The 26,790-nt window shown below is 43.6% G+C and overlaps 1 protein-coding gene across 7 annotated transcripts in view; it reads right to left on the minus strand.

The window, feature by feature from the left end:
• Nucleotides 1–26,790, minus strand: part of MARK2 (microtubule affinity regulating kinase 2) — a 59,613-nt gene that overhangs the window by 17,708 nt on the left and 15,115 nt on the right. For 2 of the 7 annotated variants that reach the window (XM_044269442.1, XM_044269438.1), the window contains exons 3-16: nt 24,942–24,990; nt 24,044–24,109; nt 18,215–18,285; nt 17,032–17,088; nt 14,783–15,019; nt 13,066–13,185; nt 10,807–10,906; nt 9,823–9,935; nt 8,459–8,591; nt 8,185–8,363; nt 6,667–6,764; nt 5,137–5,286; nt 959–1,216; nt 168–194 (exon numbers count right to left, since the gene is read on the minus strand). In XM_044269442.1, coding sequence (XP_044125377.1) covers nt 168–194; nt 959–1,216; nt 5,137–5,286; nt 6,667–6,764; nt 8,185–8,363; nt 8,459–8,591; nt 9,823–9,935; nt 10,807–10,906; nt 13,066–13,185; nt 14,783–15,019; nt 17,032–17,088; nt 18,215–18,285; nt 24,044–24,109; nt 24,942–24,990 — 1,658 coding nt within the window. The remainder of the gene's footprint in view (nt 1–167; nt 195–958; nt 1,217–5,136; nt 5,287–6,666; nt 6,765–8,184; nt 8,364–8,458; nt 8,592–9,822; nt 9,936–10,806; nt 10,907–13,065; nt 13,186–14,782; nt 15,020–17,031; nt 17,089–18,214; nt 18,286–24,043; nt 24,110–24,941; nt 24,991–26,790) is intronic. The other 5 variants (XM_044269443.1, XM_044269440.1, XM_044269439.1 and 2 more) reach the window with 4 other exon arrangements.

Below are 26,790 nucleotides of genomic sequence, written 5' to 3' on the forward strand. Positions count from 1 at the left end.
TTAATGTTCTGAATGTGCCTCAGCTCTCAATGTCTCGTGACAATCACACACACGCTCTGTCCTAGCTGCACAGGACATGACACTTAGAGTGCTCAGTAGACAGACAACAGAGACAGCCGGCAGTATTGGAAGGAACAATAATATAGATTTGGGGAATCCATGCCTACCTTCTTGGAAATCTGAAAGACAGATTTCTAGATAGAGGGATGGGAGGAAAACAGGAAAAAAACAAACAAAAAAAAAACAGATAAGTGAGGGGTAGGAAACTTATGAATTTATGTTTAAACATGATATAATTGAATACTATCCCCTTCACTGCTGGACTGTAGTAAACCACAATAAATCACCAATTTATAGGGGGTCTACATTACGGCTGCCTACTATAGCCTACACAAGTACAGATGTACCTGAATGGTGAACATGGACAAATAGGTGCAGGATTTATTTCAGGACTACCAAACTGTTTAATTTTATGTACACCATAAAGGTAGATGAGACCCATAGTGTAGATCCCCTTAAATTAACTAGCCTAAAAACTATACATTAAAGGGGTTTTTCACATCTGTGGACCTTTTCTGCAGATGTCCCACTGTGGCCAGACACCGGGTGGGAATCATACTTGCCTGATCCCTGCTGCTGGTTTTGTGTAAACCATGTGTCATGTCACTGCTGTGGCCAGTCACTGGCTGCAGCAGCCACGTTAACTGTGTCAAACAAGATGCTGATGCAGGGAGACCTGCAGCACCTGGGGGGGGGGGGGGGGGGTAAGTATTATTTGCATCACTGGTCCAGACATGCTAAGGGCCTGCAAAAAAGGTCCCCGAGATGAAAAAAAAAAACCTTTAAATAAAGAAATATACTTCATTCTGAACATAAAAATGATGCTACACATAATACAGTATTATTGAAATGTCAAGCATTTCAAAGCAAACCCCTTGTGTCCAATTTAGCATCTCACCTGCGTACGAACTTGGATGTGAACTTGCTGAAGATGCTTCCAGTTGCTCCCCGACGACCCTGGCTATTACCAGAAGGAGATGCAGGTGTAACGCCCCCAAATTGTGAATTCTGTTGATCCCGAGCTTGGCGAAGCTGACCGGCATGAAACGTGCTCCTACTGGATACTCCACGTGGGAAGTTGGTCCTCTCTGGAGCTGCACTACTGATGTTGTGAGCAGATGGCGATGCAACAGGGAGTCTCTGAGGGGCTGTGCTGCTAAGTGTGGGAAAATAAAAAAATCTAAACAATTCTCCTAAATACATTAAAGGGGTATTCTGGTCACCATAAATAGAACTTATGTTTTAAACTTATTCATCATCAATAATTACCTAATATAATGTAATTCTCACATATTTACTGTTCAGTAGTTATAAAAGTAGTTTTCCTTTGCTACCCACTGCGTTCCTCATACATTACCATGGCATCCACCTCGACCTGTAGTTCTGAGCCTTTGTTAGGTCGAGCATGCTCAGTGGGTTGCTATCAATTCCCTTGCTAAATGTCTTATGAAACAATGGGAGGGTCAGTGTGCTGGTGATTACTAGTAGCGGGGGTGTGACCGGACTGTATATCAGGCAGCCAAGCAGTAACCAACACTCACAGCAGGAAAGCTAGGGATTGTGGGGGTTGTAGTTATGTGAGGGAAGATCAGGCGCCATGATAGTGTGTTGCAGGCTCACACAGAGGCTAGAAAAATGGGCTGCAAAGTAAATTGAAGCTCGGGTCATATGTATAGGTGTGGGTTCTGGTTGGGTCACAGCTTTCAGCCTTAAACAGGTCGTCTCACTTCAGTCTAGTGGCATTTATGTAGAGGTTATTACAAGGCACTTACTAATATATTGTTATTATCGATATTGCTTCCTTTGCTGGCTGAATTCATTTTAGGGTTGCATCGGGCATCTAAGTATCAATACCCAATCGATCCTTTCAGACCCGGATTGATACGATACGGGGTCTTACCATTTACTGATACTAGACTGCGCAGTCTAATATCAGTTAAAGAACATGGGACGCGCCTCTCTCAGCGCACGCCATGTTCTCTTCACTAGCACAGTAGAGAAGGCGGGAGTCTCTATGGGGAGATTACAGGGAGGAGGAGGGGAGGAGCTGTGACCACTGCACCACCAATGAATGTAAAACACATTAATTCAAGTATAGGCAGCGGATGTCAGCAGCGGTATCAGATACCCGGCTTCAATAACAGGGCATGCGATCCGCGGCGATTAACCCCTCAGGTGCCACACCTGAGGGGGTTAATTGTCACGGTTCGCCAGATCGCATGCCATGTTATTGAGGCAGGGTGCCAGGTATGTGATACCGCTGCCTCCTATACTTTGAGTGTGAGCTATTAAAATACAAAAAAAATATTCCCTATGTGGTGAACACCATAACAGAAAAAAGAAAAATTGAGTATCGCAATACTTTTTTATGGTATTGTCACAAACCCAATTCATTTTTCTATCACATTATACATTGCTCGTTTCCATGTTACAAACCACCCTGCAATCCAGCATCAGTGGCCGTTGGGAGCGCACACAGCCCACCGCTTTTTCCCATAGTGTGCAAGCACGACCACCACTGATGGTCTGTAACCATGGAAACGAGCATTGTATAATGTGATGGGAAAAATAATCCAGACAACAAAGGAAGCAATATGGATAATAACAATACATTAGTAAGTGGCTTGTATTAACCTCTACATGATAAATGCCACTTGCTGAAATGAGACAACCCCTTTAATGCAGTTTTTCAAAAATGAAGTTACTTTACCAGAATACCCCTTTAAATAAATAATACAAAAAAAAAAATGCAACAGGGGAAAAACAGGCAGACAATAGATTTTTTTTTTTAACAAATATATCTTTCATTTTTTTTTTTTTTTTTTTTAAAAGTGACCAAACTGGATCTACAAAAGTTTGCAAAGACCCAGTAGTGTCACTCACATTAAACATTTTGTTGTAAAATAGTTGATCAGAGACTCCCTAAGGAATACTCTAGAGCAGGCATGCTCAACCTGCAGCCCTCCAGCTGTTGGAAAACTACAACTCCCATAATTCCCAGACAGCCTACAGCTATCAGCCTACAGAAGGGCATGGTGGGAGTTGTAGTTCTACAACAGCTGGAGGGCCGCAGGTTGAGCATCTCTGCTCTAGAGATTAGACTTTTTTTTTTTTTTTTTTTAGGTGTAAGGCTACTTTCACACTTGCGTTTTTGCTGGATCTGGCAGAGTTCAGCAAAAATGCTTCCATTTATAATACAACCATCGGCATCGGTTCTGAACGGATCCGGTTGTATTATCTTTAACATAGCCAAGACGGATCAGTCATGAACTTTATTGAAAGTCAATGGGGAACAGATCCATTTTCTATTGTGTCAGAGAAAACAGATCCGTCCCCATTGACTTGCATTGGGGGTCCGTCTTGCTCCGCATCCCAGGACGGAAAGCAAAATACAACATGCTGCACTCTCCGGGTCTGGGAACGCAACTAAACGGAATGGAATGCATTTTGGAGCATTTAGTTTTGTTCCCATTGATAATGAATGGAGACAAAACTGAAGCATTTTCTTTCTGGTATTCAGCCCCTATGCCGGATCTCAATACCAGAAAACTAAAACGCTAGTGTGAAAGTAGCCATACCTATAAGGAACACCAGCCATATCAGTCTTATGAAAGCAGTAACTGCCGTTTAAAGATAAATGCGTTCTGGGTGGCATGACAAAAGCAAATCACAAGGAGTCCTACAGCAAAGACTCACTGAGAGGAGTTGTAATTTGTAAGGAAATCTGGCTGCATATGTTCAATTGCCCTGACGACCAAGCATTTAGGATATAAAGCATTGCACGGTGCCCTTTAAATCAATAGTCTGTCTGCACTCTGCTCTGGCAGACTGTAGTAAAAGGGGTTGCCCCACCAGTATATGTCATGTTCATTTTACAGATCATATAAAATAAAGCATATTGCCATTTATATACTGATAAAACAATCCAGTGAAGAGTTATGGCATTTACTTCCATAGTATTGTACTCACCGTGTGTTAGTAACGTGCACATCTATCTACTGAGCTGAGTGCTGCTGGTCACATATGCTCAGTCACTCTCCCCACATCCTGATCTCTGCACAGTTATCCTATGTTCACTGCAGAGCTGCCAATAGGAATAGCTATGCTCCCTGGGTTCGCTGCAAAGGAGCTAATAAAATGTCTCTCTTCCAAGCAGAAAGCTATTGCAGTGAACACAGGATAAGGGCTTATGCACACAACCGTATGTATTTTGTGGTCCGCAAAAAAAAAAAAAAAAAAAAAAAAAAAAAAAATTTGTGTGAATGAGCAGAGAAATGACTGTGGGAAGAGTGACTGAGCATGTCTGATTAGCAGCACAAAGCTCATTAGATAGACGTGAACATTTCTATACATTACACCAGGCGGCGCCCTACTGTGTAAGTAAAGGTCACATTTCTTCACTGGATTATTTTTTAACAGCATGTAAATAGTAAATATGCTTCATTTTATTAATGAAAAAAAAAATTGGGGATAATGTATAATTTTTTTTTATGAGATCACCACTGGAGAAAGAGGCCACTTATATGCAAGCTGAAGTGTAACTGGGTTATGGCTTTTGGAGACAAAAATAAAATAAAATGGATGTTACCATTCACAGTGTCAATGGGGTGTGCGCCCCCACACACTCCTCACACTGTCTAACCAGTGTTAAAAGGGTTAAGATTTTTATACTGATCGGTGGCTGCCTTCTCACAGCTTACCAAGCACAGTGCCATAGATTGTGTAGCGGCTGCGCTTGGTATCTTGCTCAGTCCCATTCATTTGTATGGGGCTGAGCTGCACCTAGGCAATCTGACCGATGAACATCACTCAGCCTAGGAAAAGCTAAGAGAAGGCAGGGGCTCTCCAAAGAGCGCCGCTAACTTCTCAAACAGCAGATTGGTGGGGGTCCCGGATGTCGGATGCTCCCCGACCAGATAGTGATGATGGTCATCAGTATAGAAATCTCAGAAAACTCCTTTAAACAGTGTCAGACAGTGGAAGGGCAATGAGAAATCCTCTGAACATACTACAATTTTTTTTTTTTTTTAAACAACCATGTTTCCCAATAAACCCAGTGCCCAGTCTTGCACTTGCCTTGGTCTCTGTGCATCAGTGCTGCCCTCCAAAGAAGGTGTAGCTTTTGAGGGGTGCACAGAGGTGGACATGGATTTCTGATGCGAACGAGTCCGAGCTGATGTGGCTGGGGCAGAGGCGGTGGAGGCACGGGAACCAGGTGTGGAGAAGCTGGATGGCGTAGGGTGTAAATGGAGATACAAAACAGAATATGGATGCACAGACTAACATGAAGGAAAAAGTGAGGAAGGGAACACAGGAGAATTGTCTGCAGCAAATGCCTTTGTAACACATGAAAAACATGAGACTGTACAAGGTGGTACACGTTATGACTATTTTTTGCTAATGGATGATCACAAGATACAGATAACACAAGGAAAATCTTAGCATTGTGAAAACTTAAGTTGGAAGACACATGAATGTATTCAATCATAAGCATCTATGATGGGGATGGTTACTCCGATTTGTCTCTAGAACATCAACATTGCTACTGCTTTATGATTTGTAAGAGCAAATTCTAGCCATTACTACATCAACACCTATTTTCAAGTTTAAGACTTCATATTTAAAAAGACTGTTCTCCAAATTAGGGCCAAAAACACAAGATCTGCAAATGTCCTTAGTTACTCAGGAAAACCTCTTAAAAAGGAGTTTGTCGCCTCAAAATTTTATTTCACGTTTAGGATACTGCCATGTAGGGTAGGTGTACTCGAAAAATATCATCACTTGTGAAAATCAAGGCTACATTCACAGAAAAGTGAAAAGCGGCCATCACACATCTGTTTTAAGAACAATGGTGGTCTATGGGTTTATTCACACAGCCATCAGAAAATAGGGCATCCTATTTTGACAGTTTTCAAGGACTGACAGCCACCATACAATTGAAGGGGACCATTTTGTACAGATGTTTTTTCACTGTTGTGTGAATGTAGTCTCACCCTAAGGCCTTGTTCACACTTCAGTGTTTAGTCAGTGATTTGTGAGCCAAAACCAGGTGCAACTCTAAACACAGAACAGGAGCAGATCTTTCCCTTCTACCTCATGTCTGTGGAGGCTCCACTTCTGGTTTTGGCTCACAAATCACTGATGGAAATCACTGACCAAACACTGAAGTGTGAACGAGGCCTAAGAGTTTTCTGTTCACCAGGGGTGGGTCCCCTCCATTCGGTGCACCCACTGCTTGGCCAGTAATCTCATGCAGGCCTCACACCTCTTGTATGACAGTCTCTGGAGATTTCAGAGCTGGTAGGCACCTATATCCTTATTTGCATAAAAAAAAAAAAGAAAAAGCATTTCTCAGAATTCAAGGGCAGGAATTTTTACAAGAAAGGTAGGGTTGTGTTTCAGGGGCACCTATCCTACATGGAGTATGCTTTGAAACTGATTTTGGTAGTAACAGACTCCATTTAATGTAAAATAGGAATTGTAAAAGACGTCCCTCCAAATCATTTAAGAAGAATACAAAGCGTTGCCTTGCACACTATGCACCTTGCACCCAAACTGAATCGGAGATGCACGGTAATAACAGAATACATAAGAAATGCTGCTTACCTATCCTTGCCATTCTGAACTGATCCAGGACCAAGGTTGGCTCTCTCCAGCATAGGAGAATTGCGACTACGATTGGTACCAGTGGACAGTACACTGTTCTATAAGGGTAGAAGTGATAAAAACCAACATGCTCTGTGATATTAGGGTAAAAACACAAGACAGAAATAAGATAATAATGCACTTAATTAGTAAAGTAGATGCAAGCATTATATATGGATAAAGTCCTCACTCTGATGTGATAAAATCTGAGACACTTAGCCAATATATTTTGATCAAAACACATCTGAGCCCACCTACCAAGTGCCAAGGTGGTCTTAGGTCAGGCGGGTCCTACGCTAAACCTACCTAAGCCATTGGGCTTCTATGTTCAGGAGCGCAGACGCCGCACATATAGTGTGCTGCTCCTAGTCACCTCCTTGTGCATCAAGCAACCAATAGGACCTATATGTACCACCTAATCAAGGCGGTCTGTTGGATAGGAAGGGCAAAAGTGCAGAGGAATGCTACTCCCAAGATAAAGTAGGTGCGCATTCACACTTGAAGGTGCCACTACCTCAAGCAAATACTACATAGACAAAAAAAAATAAAAAAAATCACAGAAAAAGTAAGAAAAACATCCTGCACGGTATGATATACAAGATTTTGTATATCATACTAAGCAAGATGATTTTATTTTATTTTTTTGAAAACACAAAACAGCATACAATTATGCACCAGGTGTGTGTTTAAAACAGGAAGAAAAAAATCCAACATTGCAAAAGGACCAATTCTAAAGAATTATGGAGACCATGATAATAGCCTACATTCTGGAAAATTACAGCAGCGATCCACTGTATTGAATGGCTATTCAGTATGTGCCTCTGTCAGATCCTGGTACAAGTTGGTAATTCTGCCACTGTATTTTCCAGTTTAAATTATTGCTATTCACTGGGTGGCATAATAAAGGTGTTATTTTTATTCTATGGGTCTGTACAGTTAAAGGGATACTAAATATGTATAGTTTTTGTTTGTTTTTAAGCACTTTTGCACAAGAATAGAATATCTTCGATTCCAAAAGTTGGAAGCTGTACCTGTGGTCACCATGATGTAACTATACAACATGTGAAGGCTTAATACAAGACAATCTAGGACGTGCCAAGGGTTGTGCCAAGTTTAAATGTTATCCCTTTTCACAGATGCACAGAATAGGGGAAAACTATCTGATTGGTGGGGGTCCAACTGCTGGGACCTCCACCAATCCCAAAAATGGGGGTCCTGTTCACACATCTCAATGGAGCAGGAGAATGAGGCTACACGCTGGTACTCATTCATTTGCTATGGGACTACCAAAGAAGAAACTGGATGGTATGAAAAAAAAAAAAAAAGCTGAATATGACTAAGTATGGTTTGGCACCAGGAGACTACTGTATCATCATCATAGCTGTTCCCCATGACACACACGTCATGTTGGATGTAGAAGTGTTTGCTATGTTGTGGTATAGTTGAATAGCTTTCAGCAAAACACACAGCATGTCTTACTGTAGATGGAGTTGGGGTTGTTCTCTTCCTCTCCAATCCAGATAAAGGACTAGGTGGCACTCTAACTGTGCTGCTAGATCGGCGCCCGCTTTCTCGCTCCTCATCAGGCCTCTTGTTTTCTGCATTGTTGCTCTGCGTCTTTTTTGAGTAGGAATTTGATGTAGGGATGGTGGGACCAACTTAAAAAAACATACGATCAGAAAATAAGATGAAGAAATTCCAGACTGTATGATATTTAGAGGGAGCTTCTACTTTTTATTGAATCAGCACTCACCCTGGTCACTGAGTCTTCTTTGCTTGGTATTAGCAGATACACTACGGTGAACTTTGTGAGCAGGTGAAGGAGCTGTACTGTTGGTGATGTCTGGAGGTGGTCTAGGCTTCAGGGTCAAATTCTCATTGTCCAACTGAGCAGAAATACAAAGATATTAACTCAACTAACTGGATAAACAATATTGTTCTACACCCGCACATTCCAGTTTCTACCACACTGACGACATTAAAACACTCACCACATTTAGCTGTATTAAATTTATGGTCATATTTGGCATATACACTGGGGAAGGCTCCCGAGGCAACATAGCCATAGCTACTCATTAACCAGACAAAAAGTGGGTCTGTCATTTTTGCGTATGGTCAAGGGGTACCCCTTTAATTCTGCTGTTTAGAAAAGCGTACTCAACTAAGCTTTTTCGTTCAGAGGCGATATTCCATACTGTTGCATATGTTTGGGGCTACGCATGTCAGGAGATTTTCATGGCATTTAAGCCGAATGCACACGGCAGTGAGCTGTCCGTGGTAACACTGGCTGGATTCCGGGCTGGAGTCCTGTATATTACTGTACTGCGGTGGCAGCAGGAAGCGCACGGCGTCATAGCCACCAATGACGCCGTGCGCTCCTGCTCTCAGCGGGAATCCAGCCCGTGTTACAACGGACCGCTCACGGCCATGTGCATTCAGCCTTATACACAGTCATAAAACACAATGGTGATGTGGTGCAGAATTACACATGAATTCTCACACATTGAATTACCAATGTCACCTATCATTTCTAAATGTATAAACTAAACAGTCCTTTAGCAAAAAAAAAAAAAAATACTATGACTGAAATGTAATTGTATTAAATATTACAAATTATAAACCACATGAAATAATGTACAATCTACCCACAACTACAGCAATACACAGCAGGGTCTGCAGTTCATAAAACTAATGTGATAACCAATGGCAGAGGGGTCTGGTATGTTATCTCAAGAGTGCCGAAATTGGACCAGTCATCAATCCTGGCATGTCTGTTTTACCAAATACTTTTTTTCCCCACAAAATAATTGTGGAGATGGTCATTTCCTTTAAGCATTTAGACATTTTTAACAGGGTGTTCACTGTTTTTTTGGGGGAGGGGGACCTGGTGCCCCTATATATTCTGACATTGCCCTGTGCTGACATGCTACCATTGGATGGCCAGTGATCAAACATTTATCACCCATCATGTGGACAGATGGACTTTTCATGGGATTATCCCTGTAAATAGTCAAGAAGAAATATAATAGGATGATGTACCCAGCAATGACTGAAACAAACTGTTATTCTCCATACATGCTGAACATCCCCCATGAAGGCCAAGATGGTATACTATACCTCAGACGACTTATAGCCAAGGAGCAGATATGTTGCCATGACCTCATTATATTTCTGGTTAATTAGCGAGTCCTGGATTTCCTCTCGAGAGTAACCCATAGTTACCATTAACTCTGTACATAAGGAAAGAAAATACTTGATCATTACACATACTCTCCAGATGCAGGGTAATCTTTTATTAACTAGCCTAGAAGGTATTATTGTAGTGGGTTCTAGAGCAATGACCTCTTAAATACCAAATGTTTTCACGTCCCTTCTTGACTACACATATGGGGTATTCACAAAGAAGCACAATCTGTGTGCAGAGCTGTAAACTATACACCGTGATCTACTGTCATAGGAATTTGCCATTATAGGATCAGAAACGAGTTGTCATTCATACTAGACCCCCCATGTACAGTAATAGGTCACACTGGAGGAGAGACAGGGTCAGGTTATGCAGTCCTGTACCACTGTATGCATAGTCCACAGCCCTGCACAGACATAATATAAAGAAACTGGAGGAATCTCTTGCTCTCGCAGGGGATGAAGAACAATGCGACTGGACGGCGGCTTCTCTTCTCCGCCGACAGCACAGTAACAATTCACTTTTAAGCTGCACATCCAAGAAATGCTAGAATGCACTGCTTATCCACATCTTGTTAATGGTGTTTTCAGGCAGCACATTGCTATCATCTAGTCTGCATCAGATTATTCAGGTCTTGAGACGCAGAGGCTTGGCAGCTGCCATATATTTACCCTCTGCAGAACAGAAGCACTCCAGAGATCGTCGGTGTCCTTACCATTACAGCATAACCGCCAAGGAGGAATCACCAGTACATGGCTATTTAAGAGACTCATTTACCTACTGAAACATATGCTATTTTGCAGTGGATTTGCCGTGGAAAGTGCGAACTCCACGGTGAAAGTCTACAAAAGGTCTGTAGCAGAATGGGCAGAGGAAATGAATAGAAAAGCTGTCATTCCAGTATGAGATATACAGACCTGTCCTTTTAGGATCCTTGTAATCTGGAACTGGTTCAATATATGGCTTCAGCTCATCATCCTCATGACCTACATTCATCCAACGATCCCTCATAATTTGCTAGGGACAAACAGAAGCACAGAATTTTAAGGCAACTGATAAGCGCAGTGAACAAATCAACAGGCACGATTACTCCATTGTGATTAATGCTCCATTCACAGTCCGTCGCGGATCCGCAAAACACGGACACCGGCAATGTGTGTTCCGCATTTTGAGGACCACACATCACCGGCACTAATAGAATATGCCTATTCTTGTCCACAATTGTTCTGCAAAATGCGGACGTGTGAATGGGGCCTTTAGCAACATACCAAAAACAACAAGACTCCACAGACTAAACTTTAAAGAGGCTGTGTCACTTCAGCAAATGGCATTTATCAGGTAGTGAAAGTTAATACAAGGCACTTACTAATGTATTGTGATTCTCCATATTGCCTCCTTTGCTGGCTGGATTCATTTTTCCATCACATTATACACTGCTCGTTTCCATGGTTACGACCACCCGGCAATCCAATAGTGGCGGCCATGCCTGCACACTATAGGAAAAAGGACTAGCCTGTCCCACAGTGCTGACCATTAAAGAGAGGCCAGCACCTTTCCCTATGGTGTTCAAGCATGACCACCACTGTTGAATTGCAGGGTGGTCATAACCATGGAAACAAGCAGTGTATAATGTGAAGGAAAAATGAATGAAGCCAGCAAAGGAAGCAATATGGACAATCATAATACATTATTAAGTGCATTGTATCAACTTTTGCTATATGATAAATGCCATTTGCTAACATGAGACAACCTTTTTAATAATTTATTATATTTGCACAATTATAGACACTCTTATATTTTTGAATAGTAAAATGCCAGTAACTGGCACAGTAAAAAGTATGAACACCATCTCAAACTAGACACTGCGGGAGGTTAAGACTCTCCATGTATTGCTAGGGGTTACCTAGAACTTTATAGTTTGCTGTATAAGGAAGGATAGTTCTGAGATCATTCCTGCCGCCATCATAAATGATACTTGACGAGATCAAACTAATGCTGCCAGCTCCCAAATCAGTTTCACGTAAGCAAACCGCCATGGAGGGAAGATGCTGGGAAACATAACCATACCTTTCTTGAATAATCTGGTCCTCTAACTCTGAAAAATTTTCACAAGAAAGCTATGATTATGATTTGGGGCAAAAGATTTTGTAAGTGACAGACTCCCTTGAAAGGGTTGCGCCATTGCGGTCTTTCATGGCCAAGATGGGAATAATAGCAGTAAGCGCCGGAGAGGGGAGTTATGGAAATGGACAAGCAGCCATCACGTCACTGCTATTGTAAGGTCTGTAGTACACCACCAGATTATCTGTTTTCACACACAGATTTTTTTGTTATACACCAATTGGAAAGAGATTGGTCAGATAATCTGTTGGTGTAATGCAGCCCTAACTACCATAGCAGTGAATGGGAGCTACACAGCCAGCATAGCAGTTGTTATAGCTCTTGTTAACTGCACTGTTTGAACAGCTCCATTCATGGAAGCAGCAGCATACCAGCAATAAAGGGCTGTATTACACCAACAGATCCCTGTGTGTAAACGGCCATCTGACCAATGATTAATAATCCGGTGGTGTAATACAGTCCTTACCCACTTTCATAATCCTTCCATTTGGGCATAGATGAGAAATCCTCTTTTTATAGGGTTTGTCCAGGATTGGACTGAAAAAAAAAAAAAAAAAAAAAAAAAAGAAGAAGAATCTGTGCGGAGGATACAGGAGGCTGAGTTACACTGGGCAGCACCAGAAGCTTGTTACAATTTATAGCAATCATGGTGACCATATCCCGAGAAGGTAACTACTGGGGAAGAAGCACTCATTAGGATTCTACTGGTGAGCCCATGCAGGGGAGCTCTTTGATGTTTTGAAGTAGGACCTTAGATTTATATGGCTGCTGCATGTGCTGCTGTTATGTAAATCTAAATATTGTAGATGACAAGGGGTTAATATTTAACAGGTAGTTCCTTTGATTTATCACCAACTCTGTTCAAACAAGCAGTTTCCTTTCTTGGGGCCAGAGATCTGGTTGCTATACTAACATGGTCATTCACGGTGGCTATGCACAGTACTGCAGCTCATTCCCATTCACTTGGCATGTGGCCATATACTTTACTAGGTACGTGCATCATACCTTCCACAAACCGTTTAGTAAAGGGCAATCAAATCATAGACTACACTCACCTCCAGTGTGCCTCTCTTGCTTGGATTGAGTATGAGGAATTTTTTTAGCAAATTTTCACAGTCTGTAGACATGTAGAAAGGGATCCGATATTTGCCCCTTAGCACACGCTCCCGTAGTTCCTGAAATAGACAGCAGAGTATAGTGGTTATAAGTTTGTACACTTCGCCCTCCTTCTCTAAGCCTTACATGAAAGCTGGCGAGTAACCAAGCCCTCTCATTGTTATTGTGGTAAAAATGTTGCACATGATTGTAGTAAATATTATTTAAAGAGGACCTTTCACTAGAATAAAACTTCTAAACTAACTATACAGACATGTAGAGCGGCGCCCAGGGACCCCCCTGCACTTACTGTTATACCTGGGCGCCGCTCCGTTCTCCCGGTATAGCCTCCGGTATCTTCATAGTTAGGCTCCACCCAGGGGAACCTGCCGGCATCTCCTTCTCCCATGCTGTAGTGCTGGCCAATCGCAGCGCTCAGCTCATAGCCCGAGAGGAAAAAAAGCCTCTCAGGCTATGAGCTGAGCGCTGCAATTGGCCAGCGCTACAGCATGGGAGAAGGAGATGCCGGCAGGTTCCCCTGGGTGGAGCCTAACTATGAAGATACCGGAGGCAATAACGGGAGAACGGAGCGGCGCCCAGGTATAACAGTAAGTGCAGGGAGATCCATGGGCGCTGCTCTATATGTCTGTATAGTTAGTTTAGAAGTTTTATTCTAGTGAAAGGTCCTCTTTAAGGCCCCATGCACACGGCCGTGTGCGGGCCGTGGAACCGTGGCCTGGATCCCTCCTGAGAGCAGGAGCGCACGGCGTCACTGGTTGCTATGATGCCGTGCGCTCCCTGCTGCCGCAATACAGTAGTACACTGGTATAGATCTATACCAGTGTATTACTGTACTGTGCCGGCAGCAGGGAGCGCACGGCGTCATAGCAACCAGTGACGCCGTGCGCTCCTGCTCTCAGGAGGGATCCAGGCCGCGGTTCCACGGCCCGCACACGGCCGTGTGCATGGGGCCTAACTGTGAGACTGCAGTAGATAGTAGCTAGTCATCACCCGAGATCAAAAGGATCGGCATGATGAAATCCAGCATGCATGACCCTCTCTCCATCGACAGCTGCTGTCAGGGGAGAACCAAGAGGCGTGACATAGTGGTCTGCTCCCGCCAAAATTGGCGTTTAATAAACACACATATCCCCTGTGTGTCAGATCTTATGCTCCTGTAAGTGCCCATACGGCACAGATAGGTTAGCGTTAGATCCCGTGCCACTATGAGAGACCTTGACGAGGTGCAGGCTCCGGTATCTTGATATAAGAATATATTGGCGAAAGTCTCATTTTAAATATCAGAGTAAGGGTTCTAGCCATATATTGTCAAGTGCATTAACCATTGTAATGCACCAATTTTTGCAATGTTTTGTTTAGTCAACATACGTCTAATGTGTAGAATTACGCGGCTACTAAATCCACATGTTGCCTGGCCGAGCAACAGAGACGCTCCCTGGTGGTAGCATGGGATTCTGTAAATGTAGCCAGAACTGTTTTGGGTTCAGCAGTGGTAGAGCTACAGCAAAAAGGCAACTTTAAATGAAATCCAATCTCAAAAAAGTACTACACCAACTTTCCAATATTGTGTGCAATTCTCTTAACTTCACACACACACTGCATACATATAATGTAGAAAGCACAATAAGGCAGGGGGATTTTTTCACACAAGCATACCTTTAGGTTCTGCCCATCAAAAGGCAAGGAACCACTGACTAACGTATAAAGAATAACTCCAAGACTCCACACATCCACTTCAGGCCCATCATACTTCTTCCCCTGAAAGAGCTCAGGTGCTGCATAGGGCGGACTGCCACAAAACGTATCCAGCTTGTTCCCAAAAGTGAATTCATTGCTGAAGCCAAAATCAGCTATCTTTATGTTCATATCAGAATCTAGCAGCAAGTTTTCAGCCTAAAAAGGAGAGGTGGGGAAGAAATAACTATTAAGTTCCTTAATAACTAACTGAAAGCCTACAGGTTTTCATGAGTTGTACATTGATTGCAGTTCACTTCTTGTTAATTTAGCCAAATAACTATTTTGCCAAATTCAGTGAACCTCAGTGGTTTCAGGAAACTACAGACACAGTGAGTGTCCTTACATTGATGCATGGATAGAAACCATTTATACTCTTCATTTGGCAAGTCTGTTAAATACATTAGAGGGTTATTCCCATCTGGAGATTTATGGCATATCCAAAGGATGTGCCATAAAGATTCAATAGGTGTAGATTCCAAAAGGTAGGGCCCACACCTATCTCAAGAAGAGGATCGCGTGTCACAACTCTGGGAATGAAGAGGGGGTGGCATGTGCGGCTCTCCCTATTCACTTCCATCCATAGCTGGAGTAAGCACACTTAAAGGTGTATTCCCATCTCAGACAATGGGGGCATATCGCTAGGACATGCCCCCATTGTCTGATAGGTGCGGGTCCCACCTATAACGAGAACAGAGCGGGGAGAGCTGAGGCTGGAGGACCCCAGATTTCCCGGGGTCCGTCCACCACCAAGCGCTGCTCCCATAGAAGTGAATGAGAGCGTACCACCAGCACTCAGCTATTTTCGTCAGCCCCATAGAAATGAATGGAGGGGGGCTGCACATGCAGGGCCCCGTTCTCGATATAGGTGCGGGTCTCAGTTGTGGGACCCGCATCTATCAGACAATGGGGACATATCCTAGCGATATGCCCCATTGTCTGAGATGGGACAACCCCTTTAACTATTCAAAACGCCCATAGAAGTGAACAGTGATTGTCAGTTCGCATCTGGCCATGCGGGCTGCCATCTTTAGTAAGGTAGACTCACCCGTCCAGCAATGCACAGGTAAGCCCTTACCCTGTGCATGTGACGGGAGCCGGTCTGAAATCAAACGCAGTAACTGGGAGCAGTCAGCTACGAGAACAGCCGCCGGGGGCCTTCATCAGGCTGTTCTCGGAACTGCCTGTTCCCGGTGACTGCATTTGATTTCAGACCAGCTCCCGTCACAGGCACAGGTAAGGGCTTAGTTGTGCATCGCCGGATAGGTGGGTCTACCTTACTAAAGATGGCAGCTTGCATGTGTTCGCTGGCGAACACTGCGAACTGACCATCACTGGAAGTGAATGAAGAAAGCCAGATGTGCACGGCCTCTACTCCATTATGGGGCCCCGCTCTAAAAGGCGGTTTTAACAGACCTCTCCAGAGTGGCTGGACCAGCAATAGGGTTTATATTTACCTGGTCCCCGTAGCTGAATTCCAGCTGCATCGCTAGACATCCTCCTCGGAAGATAAACAGGTTTCTGGGATTCAACAGGCTGTTAACAGGCATCGCGTGACCACTAAAGCCAATCACTAGCTGCAGCAGTGACCTGTCACCTAAGAGGTAAATCAATGGATCACGTGCTGCATGGGCGACAGGTCACCGCTGCAGCGCTCATGTGACACCCATCAACTGGATGACCCAGGACCTGCCGAGGAGGATGTGGAGTGATACAGCCGGCATCCAGCAGCGGGACCAGGTAAGTATGAATCCCAGCACGGGGTTCATACTTAGTCCTGGATAACCCTTTTAAGATAGGTGTGGGTCTCTGAGTTCCACACCTATCAGACATTTATAGCATGTCACGTTCTTTGGTCACATGGCCTAGATGCAGCTCAGTCCCAGTTGAGTGACGCTGAGCTGCAATACCACGCACAGACGCTATACAATGGACAGTGCTGTGCTTTGTAAGCTGCGAGGAGGCCGTGGCTGCCTCTATAAACATCTGGCCTGCGAGGGTACTGGGAGAAAGACCTCCACCGATTGCAAGCTTTGCTCCCACTAAAGTGTAAAGCAATGTGAAATATGTTGACGGTATATCAATATATTATCAGTATTAAACACTCGAACAAACCCTTTAACTACACCAAGAACAGGTTGGTATTAAACGTTATAAAGTCATTTTCGTACCTTCAAATCCCTGTGAACTATAAACTTCTGATGACAATACTGAACAGCAGAAACAATCTAAAAAAAAAAAAAAAAAGAACCAATTTTATAAACTGCTCATTATACAAATCCTCAATATTACCAATGCTTACATATAATCCACAGTTATTAAAACTTGGCTTGGCAAGCGTACAATACAAATAATGCCTCTTTCACATCAGCATTCGTTATTTCCGTTATTCTTCTCCGTTGTAGGAGCAGAACAATGAAAATAACGCATTGGGAACATGAGTGAAGCAAACGGAGCCGAACAGACCCCATAAGGAGAATGCTTTTTTAGCATGCAGGACTTTCTCTACTATTTTTTAACAAATTCTGTGTCATTGTTAATAGGGAAGAAAATAAATAAATAAATGTTGTTCTGCCCCAAATTAGTCAATGCATACAAAAATGTGATAAAAATATCATGCCCTCAGGACAGTTCCAACATAATGGCAGAAAAGCAGACAGAAACCACATACAGAAATGACAGCATATAAATGTGCACCACACAACCCATGGAGAAATGGAGCACAATTTAATTTTTTTTATTTTTTGGGGGGAAGAGGGGGGCTGGATGAAAAGCAGAGCCTTTTTGTGATCTTGTACAACACCTTTAATGGCATTTTAGAGAATGGTGTGCTTCCAGCATGGTGACAAGAGCTTAGCATCTGCACCTTTTTTTTTTTTAGAACGACAATGAGGAACTGCAACGTTGATTGGAAACCCAACAAAAAAAAAACTGTAAATCTGAAGAAATATTTCTCTGTGTTTGGTACGTTTCATAATACATTTTAGGCTACTTTCACATCTGTGGCATGAATTCCAGCAGGCTGTTCAGGCAGAGATCCAGCACTGCCAGATGCAGCTGGAATGCCCTATGGCCCCGTTAACTATAATGGGGTTCGGCGGTGATCCGGCCGCAATCCAGTAAATATGCCGAGAATCGGCTGCACACTTCGGTTTGTATAAGGCTGATGCCCAGCATTCTCTGACGGAACTTGCAGCCGGATCGCAGTGCTGCACATCGATCACTGCTCCATTCATCAAGAGTCTCAGGACCCTCATTTTTGGGTTCGGTGAGAGACTATTCATATTCAAAAGATGGGAAAATCGGGCCCCATTCCAGCAAACATTACCTATAAATGTTAGATATTTTACTCACCTGCCGGAATTTAGCTCTCGCCTCCTTCTCCTTCATTCTTCCATGTGCAACCAAGTAATCAAACACCTCACCTAAAGGGTCAAGCAGAGCACTATAAATATCCAAATACAGGCAGATACTTATCCATCATGCAGTACAATCAGAAGAGAGTCTTATTGGCTCTAAGTTTATTCTACAGAAGAACAGCGACCCCAAACATACAGCCAATGTCATTAAGAACTATCTTCAGTGTAAAGAAAAACAAGGGGCCCTGGTAGTGATGATGTGACCCCACAGAGCCCTGATCGCATCATCGTCCAGTTTGTATAAAACAACATGGAGACAAGGATTTGGCCAAGTCTACAGTCACAGAAGATCTGCGATTAGTCCTCCAGGACGTCTGCCACAAAACCCTTTCCGTACCTCTGCCGTACATGTATGGTGGAAGTCCAGCATTTAAACTTGGCGTGAGCTCAGCAGCTCAGCAGCTCAGCAGGTGCCACAGCTGGCAGTTTTCTGCCGTTTTAAAAAGCAAACACCCGGGGCGAATGTCTGATCAGCAACAACACCGATCATGGACAAATAACTCCTCAGATGCTGTGTTGAATTGTGACCACGGCTTTTCCACAGGAGCGCTGTGCTTCCGCAGCTCGAACAGCAACGCTGTGCTGAGATCGTTCGATTGCTGTAGTAGCCACAAGCCTTAGGAAAGATCCAAGGCTACCACATCAATAGTTCCTAGGGTGCCCTGCCTGTGATCCAATGATCAGATATTGATTACCTATCCTGAGAACAAGCCATTAATATTAAATTCACGAAAAAAAACTAAATTTAGTAATTTTTGATGCACTGAAGCAAGAAATAGGTTGTAAATGTTGACTGAGCTTATAGAGCAAGAAATGCAACACAACCTGGCAGATGTATATGTTGGTGATTAAACTTAGTAACCTAGTATATTTAAAGGACTAATAAATCCAAAGGGATATCAATATAAAGCACACAGTTGGTGTTCGCCAATCCTTTCTTAATAAAATCTAAATCCATCAGCTAACCTATTTAATCTGTACTTACTATTTTAACTTTTATTCACAGACAATCTCTATGCCATGCAAGTTTAATTTGCTGTGCGGATTTACAGATTAGCTCATAGCATCCCCTATCAAACTGCCAGCATACGAACAATGTGATTGGGGCGGACTGTAAACTTAATAAATAAACTAAAAGTGGGTCCAATGTTATATGGATCCAAACTGACAGAAGATAGGACAACACAAGTAGACAGGGCCAATACAAGTTGGCAGGGTCAGTAATATCATAGCGCAGAACAGAATACCATCCCACATAACCATATACCAGGGGTGGCCAACCCGCAGCTCTTGCTGTGGAGATGGGAAGCAGCTGCGTAGCCTAATAGAGAACATGGCATGTGCCGCTCTCAGCGCCTACCATGTTCTCTTCACTAGCACAGTGGAGAAGGAAGGAATCCCTCCCTCCCCACTGTGACAGGGCTGTCGCTGCCACCAGTGGGGAGATGGCAAGCAGGAGAAGGGGAGAGGCTGTGGCCACTGCACCACCAATGAATGTAAAGAATTCAAGGGTGGGAGCAGGTGCTGGCGGTACCCAGCCTCAATAACGGGGCATGCGATCTGCAGAAAATAACCGCTCATGTGCTGCACAACCGCCTCCTATACTTGAATGAATGTGTTAATTACATTCATTTGTGGCACAGTTGTGCCCGCCCCCCTCTCCTCCCCTTCCCCCCCAAGTATTAGTATCCACAGAGTCCTCTCTCCCCTCTTCATTGGTGGCAGTTACGATCGGAGCTACTGAAGCCCCGGCTGCCATGGTAACCTCCCTGTTGCTGTGTGCACTATGCACAGGGCAGCAGGGAGAGTGTGAGATGCTATTCACCCTAATAGAGCTCTATTAGGGTGAATAGGACAAGAGTTCTAGCCCCTAAGGGGGCTAATAGTAAATACAAAATAAATTAAAAAAAAAGTTTTAAAAAGTAAAAAAAAAAACAATTTTACATATAAAATTTTCAAACAATAAAAAAATAAACATATTACATATCGCCATGCCCGAAAAAGTGTGAACTATTAAAATATTTAAAAAATATTTCCTATGCGGTGAACGCCGTAACAGAAAAAAAGTAAAAAAAAAATAATCACAACCGCGCGATGTATAACTTGAGACTTCTGCTAGTCATACGTTTTTAGTTTTTTTTCTCCTGGCTCTTTGTGTCCGTAAGGTTGGCCACCCCTGCCATATACCACAATGCAGCACAAAATAAATCCCCAAAAACTGCCCCCTTGGTGGTGGCCAGTAGCTGCCATGTTCTGTTCGCCTCCTCCTCCAATTATCACTAATGAAGATAAGGAGCAGGGGCTTCAAAGGAGTACTATGGGCCACAACACCAAGCCAGCCCTACCTTCAGCATGCTGCCTCTAATAATGACCCCTATAGCTCCCCCAGTAGCATGTACCTGGCCAACAGCAGTGAGGAGGGTTCGGGTGCCCCTATGGGAATTGGCACACCGGGAATTTTCTCTGTAGGGTCTATGGCTAGTCTGCCCCTGGATGTGTACTTTGGTTTTCCAGACTAAAAAAGGACCTTATCTAGGGCTGAAACGATTACTCGATTGAATTGAGTAATGCGACACAAAATATACTCGATAGAAACGTATGGGCCATGTGACCAAGGAGCGGGAGTGAAGCACTTTCTATTACTCACCGCTTCTTGGTCACCCGCCAGCCCGCATCGCACTTTCCTCCTGACACATCGTCAGGACATAGTGCACGCGGAGAAGATGAACGAGCTGTGGAATGGCGCCCCTACAGGAGAGGTAAGTAATTTAATTTCACTGGTGCTGGGGAAATGGTGGCACGGGAGGGCAGCTGCTGGCACTGAGGGGGTAAGCTGCTGACTTTTTATAAAGAAAAAACATTATTTTAATTACTCGATTAATCGTTGGATTAATTAATAGAATACCCAATTACAAATATAGTCTAGTCTAGTCTTATCCTAGTTACAGGCCTGGGTTAACACTTTGGCTTTTTATTTCCTCTGTAACTTCAGCGTGACAGATCAGTAAGTGTAGATTACTTGCCGGTTATTTAACACGCTTACAATAGAATGTCAATTTTAATTTTTTTCGTTTTGATTAGGAGAGCGAGTTCTCTGGCCTGTAGACAACCTAGTGCGAAGAAAATGTCTCTCCAGGCAAAGTCCTTTTACACAGACTGATAATATGGCAAATTATCGGGGATGAATGTTTGAATAGACGCTCATTCCTGATAATCTGCCTGTGTGAAAGGTGTCGACGATCACCCGATGAACAAGCTCATTCATCGGGGGAGCATATTGTACTGCTGGCACAGAAAATCGTTGTTCCTGCGCAGCAGATAGTTCTGTCAAAACAACGATTTGCTGCGCAGGAATAACAATTCTCTATGGGCACAAGAGATCGCTATGACGATTGTCCCTGATAGAGCAGAGGCGATTGCTGCATGTAAACCAAATAACTACAAAACCACTCGGGTCAATTGTGCCATCTCCACTGATCAAATGCCTGATGACCTAGCTAATGACCCCAACAGAGGTAATAACTCTGGTCAGAACATGATATAAAGATAAGGATCTGCTTTTGTAGTCAGCAGTAGAAATGAAGTAATGTAATATATAAATCAGTACATCATGTCAAAATCAACCCTCTTGTAACTATAAAAGCACCAGGGAACTGACAATAAGGAAAAAGAGGTGCAGTAATTTCTAATGCCTCGGGTCTCCACTTCCAAGCTAGTGTCACACAGTATATAGTAGGAAAGTAGTACTGCCAACATCTCCAGGAGACTAAGCAAACACTAGTCCAAAAGGAGACTGCGCCGACTTCTGCAGACTTGTTTTGCCTTAAATAGAAATAGAGCTATCCACTCACTCAATCTGCTTTTATAGAGGGGAAATGTCCATAGATAAAACACCAAATGTCTACATCTTACCCCTCAAGCCGTCTATAAAATCACCTGCCCAATATTGTGTAGATCCCCCTTTTGCTGCCTAAATAGTGCTCATCCGCCCACAAAAGAACGCCACCAGACGTCCTGTGGTTTCTGGCACCAACAGGTTAGCAGTGGATGTCGTAAGCTGTGAGGAGTGAACGCCAAGGTTCAGGTGCACATGTTGCTAGTTTGCTCATGGTCTTTCCTTGGACAACTGCATACCAGGAGGAAAACCTGCCATCGTCTTAAGGTTAGCAAATGTGCAAACATGAATCTAAACTTAGAGGTGCTGTGTTTACACTGTGTGAGGCCACAGCCCCTTTCAAAAAATCAACTACAGTGTATATAACTGGATGTCTAATGGTGGTATATATGGGTTTCAAAAGATGCACACTAAGGGTCCATTCACACGTCCGCAAAATGGATCCGCATGCGTTCCGCAATTTTGCGGAACGGGTGCAGACCCATTCATTTTCAATGGGGCCGGAATGTGCTGTCCGCATCCACATTTGCGGATCCGCACTTCCGCATCCGTGTTTCCGTTTCCGCAAAAAAATAGAACATGTCCTATTCTTGTCCGGAATTGCGGACAAGAACAGGCATATTCTATTAGTGGAATACATGACTGGAATATATTGGCAAAAGTCTCAGCTTTTAATACCTGCATTTATGTCTTGCCAGCATAGTCAGTGTTATATCTGTTTGGTGCATTCTCTCTCTGTGTTTTATATGATTAATTGCTACATTCTGTGTAGTTTGCTCTTGTGGTGCATGTGGACCGCGCTGGTATCCTCCATTGTATGCATATTTTGCTGGGGTTAGTCGATTACTGCGGTCCACATGCGGTCGGCTGCTCCACCAATAAAAGACACGCCACAGTGTCAGGGGCTGAGCAGCTCCTCCAGAATTGCCACTATATATTTTTTTTGTTTTTCTCTTTCTGCCATATTCTATTAGTGCCGGCAATGTGCGGTCCGCAAAATGCGGAATGCACATTGCCGCTTTCCGTGTTTTGCGGATCCGTGTATCCGCAAAACACGTTGCGGACATGTGAATGGAGCCTTATTTGGGGGGTAAAACTGTGTGTGTGTTATAAATATATATATATATATATACACACACACACACACACACACACTAGCTGAAGGATCAATCCATTTTATTTAATGTTTGTGTGTGTTGTTAAACGATATCAACACTATACACTATAACAGTGACATCTACAGCCCCCCACCCCTTAACACTGACACAGTCCCGTAAAATTGGACCTCCACAGCAGCCCACCCTCTTAAATTTGACCTTTACAGCAGCCTTCCCCTTTAACAGTGACTTTAACAGCACACCACCCCCTTAACAGTGACCTTTACTGGATCGGGGGCATGTCCTTTAGAACAGAACACTAACACAGCAGCACTGTGCTGTCTGAGTGTGACCTGCAGGAAGAAGGTCGCCCTCCCTCCCACCCCTGCAGCTGACAGCAGTTGATTTTTACATTCATTTTTCCACTCCTCGTCAGCTCAGGAGTGGGAGGGGCGTGACCTAACCAGATAAGAGGTGTGCCTTAGCAGGGCCTGGGGGCGGGGTTTTAAGTCTTAGAGTTACATTCATATTTCAGCTTCACGGCTCAGTACAGGGTCAGTCTAATCTGGCTGATGACAGTGTGCAAAGGCGTGAGCAATGCCATGAAACGGACCATAAATTAAGACGTAAAGACATTATCCTGGTAATTGACTAGAGGTGGGCATTAAGGGGTTAATATAGCAATATGCAGGGCCAGCATAATGATCCTAGCTTTCCAGAGTAGTTACATTACGGTGGATAGGAACTATAGAAAGCAAATGGAAACACAAACCTCCACTGGCATATTCCATTACAAGGTACAATGTCTTCTCTGTTTCTATAACTTCAAATAATTTTACTGAAACAAAAGCAAAAGAAGAAATGGTTAACACTGGGAGAGCTTCCTTTTGAACAAAAGGGAATTCACACATTCCCAAATTAATCTAGGGAATTCCTATGCAAAACTGAACTTGTCAGGCATGTTATGTCTAAAACCTCAGAATAGTACAGAAAACCGGATATTCTAAATTCTAGCACCTTCCATTACGGCGTGCAGGCTATCGCAATCCATTGTTTTACCATTCAGCAACTGACTAAATGTTGCTGGATAGTTGCTCCATAGTTCCAATGAAAATCCCTTCTTAATAATTGCCCACAAGGTGATTTGTATAAACCATTTGTTACAATAAAACCACTAAAATGCTCATTGTAAAGACATATTCAGATTAAAGAACATCTGTCAGCAGATTTGTACCTATAAAACTGGCTGACCTGTTACATGTGCTCTTGGCAGCTGAAGGCATCCGTGTTGGTGCCATGTTCATATGTGCCCGCATTGCTGAGAAAAATGATGTTTTATTGTATGCAAGTGTCTTAGGAGCAACGGGGGCGTTACCATTACACCTAGAGGATCTGGTCTCTGCAACTGCCACACCCTCTGCACTTTTATTGACAGGGCCAGGTGTGATGACATTTTCAGAGGATGCAGCAGCCCACATTGCTCCCAGAGGCTGATTTGCATATATCATATGCGGGCACATATGAACATGGCACCAACACAGATGCCTTCAGCTGCCAAATGCACATGTAACAGGTCAGCCAGTTATAGGTACAGATCTGCTGACAGATGCCCTGTAAGCAATTACTATTGATATAGTACTACAATAGCTCACATTTACTGCGTTACTTACCTATGTTAGGGTGGCTCAGGACCTTCATTATTCGCACTTCTCTGAAGAGCTGTTAGAAAAGAAGATGGAGCAGCTAAGCACAAGAACACTGGGTACAGCACTATTTGGCTTTTCTCTCTATTCATATAAGCACTTGTTTTATAAGCTTGTATAAAATGGTACTTCACTGATGGACAGCATTACGTAAGGTACCTGCACACAGGTGAGAGTTTCAAAAAGGAAATTCCATTTGGATTTTGTGCCGATTCCTCAGCATTTTGGCACCAAAAACCGCATGCGTTACTTCCAGCTTTTGGAGCACATTTGCTGCAGATCCCACCCTTTGCATGGCAGGTCAGTTTCCAAATCGAAAGAAAAAGCAAAATGTATATGATATTTGTCCAATTCCATTCACTTTGCTGGTACTGTATTAATGCTGCGTTTTTTTGCTGCATGAAAAGCCGCACATAATCCACAATGTGTGCAGGTACGCTAAAATTCCGCTACAACCCGCAGTATGAACGGCCCCTAAGGGTGCTAGTACATGTTGCAGTAGAGCTGTAAACCTCTGCTGCTTCTGGACTTGTCAGTAAACCCATTCACAAAGCACAGGGTTACCCTGGCTGGGCCGCAATGTGGCTAGCACCCATTTCAAAAAGAAGGTAAATGGGTGCCTGGTGTTTCATACAAGTGTTGGTCACACTATTTCTGTGATCTGCATTCACACCAGAATTGTATATGGACTGGAAGGTCACATAAAAGGGTTATTTCTGAAAGGTACAAAAGCACAGCGGACTCCTCTATAAACATGCATACTTAGGTTAGCCGAGCATGCATGCGATTGTACAGCTGTTCTGAAACTACAACTTCCAGCATGCACGGATTGCCTGTATAGCTTGAAGTGGTTATCCAACCCCTATAATGACCCACCCCTCCCAATGCCCGGGGCCCCTCACATAGATTATACTTACCCCGATGCAGTGGCAGCCGCGCAGGGATCAGGAGCAACGTGGGTGCTGGGTAAGTATAATCTATATGAGGGGCCCGGGAATTGGGGGAGGGGGTTATTATTGGGGTTGGATAACCCCTTTAACAACAGCTGGACATTCACAAGTTGTCAGGGAAATATAGTCCACAGAAGCTGTGTAGATTTTATCTTATTGGATCCTGACAGCAAACGTCGAGACAAAGGGGGAATGATAAGGATGTGTATTTCCACCATGGATTTCATTTTTTGCAATGCATCTTACATGCAGAAACAAATCGGCATGTAACGTGGGGATTATGCTGCAAATTCAGAGATTTCCAGTGTGTGGCTGCACCACAGATGACCTGTCCGGGTCCTAACTGAACATTAACATCAGTACAGCCTCTTCACAAGACATTCGTTACGACGACAGGAGTATTTTACCTGTCCAGACACAACATTGTGTACAATCTGCACAGTGCAGAAATCACTACTTTGGAAACAAATATTTTCCCTCAAATTTCCCATTCAACCAAATTACATGCAAATAAAACAAACAGCAGGCAAGAATGGACGCACCCCAAAAATTGGAAGGCAGTGAATACCCTCTAATGCTGGAGTGGGCCTGCCATGTATACACTGCCAAGTGTGGAAGGGGAATTTGATGTGTAAAAGTACCACCATCATGAGGCAGGGGGGCTGCGTATGCATCTAGGTGAGGCAGGCGATTGGAGCTCCAATAGTTGGTGGGATGGGGCTGGAGGGTCGTGCTGTACTTCGTATCAAGCAGAGAAAGGACATTTGCGAGGCACATTGCGACGACAGCTCTGCGAGAACCCTCCTGGCAATTGAAAGCTAGTTCTCCCCTTACAGCGCTCGCTCTAAATGTCACTTTCAGCTGGA

This window comes from Bufo gargarizans, chromosome 10 (assembly GCF_014858855.1).
Source record: "Bufo gargarizans isolate SCDJY-AF-19 chromosome 10, ASM1485885v1, whole genome shotgun sequence".
NCBI lineage: Eukaryota > Metazoa > Chordata > Amphibia > Anura > Bufonidae > Bufo > Bufo gargarizans.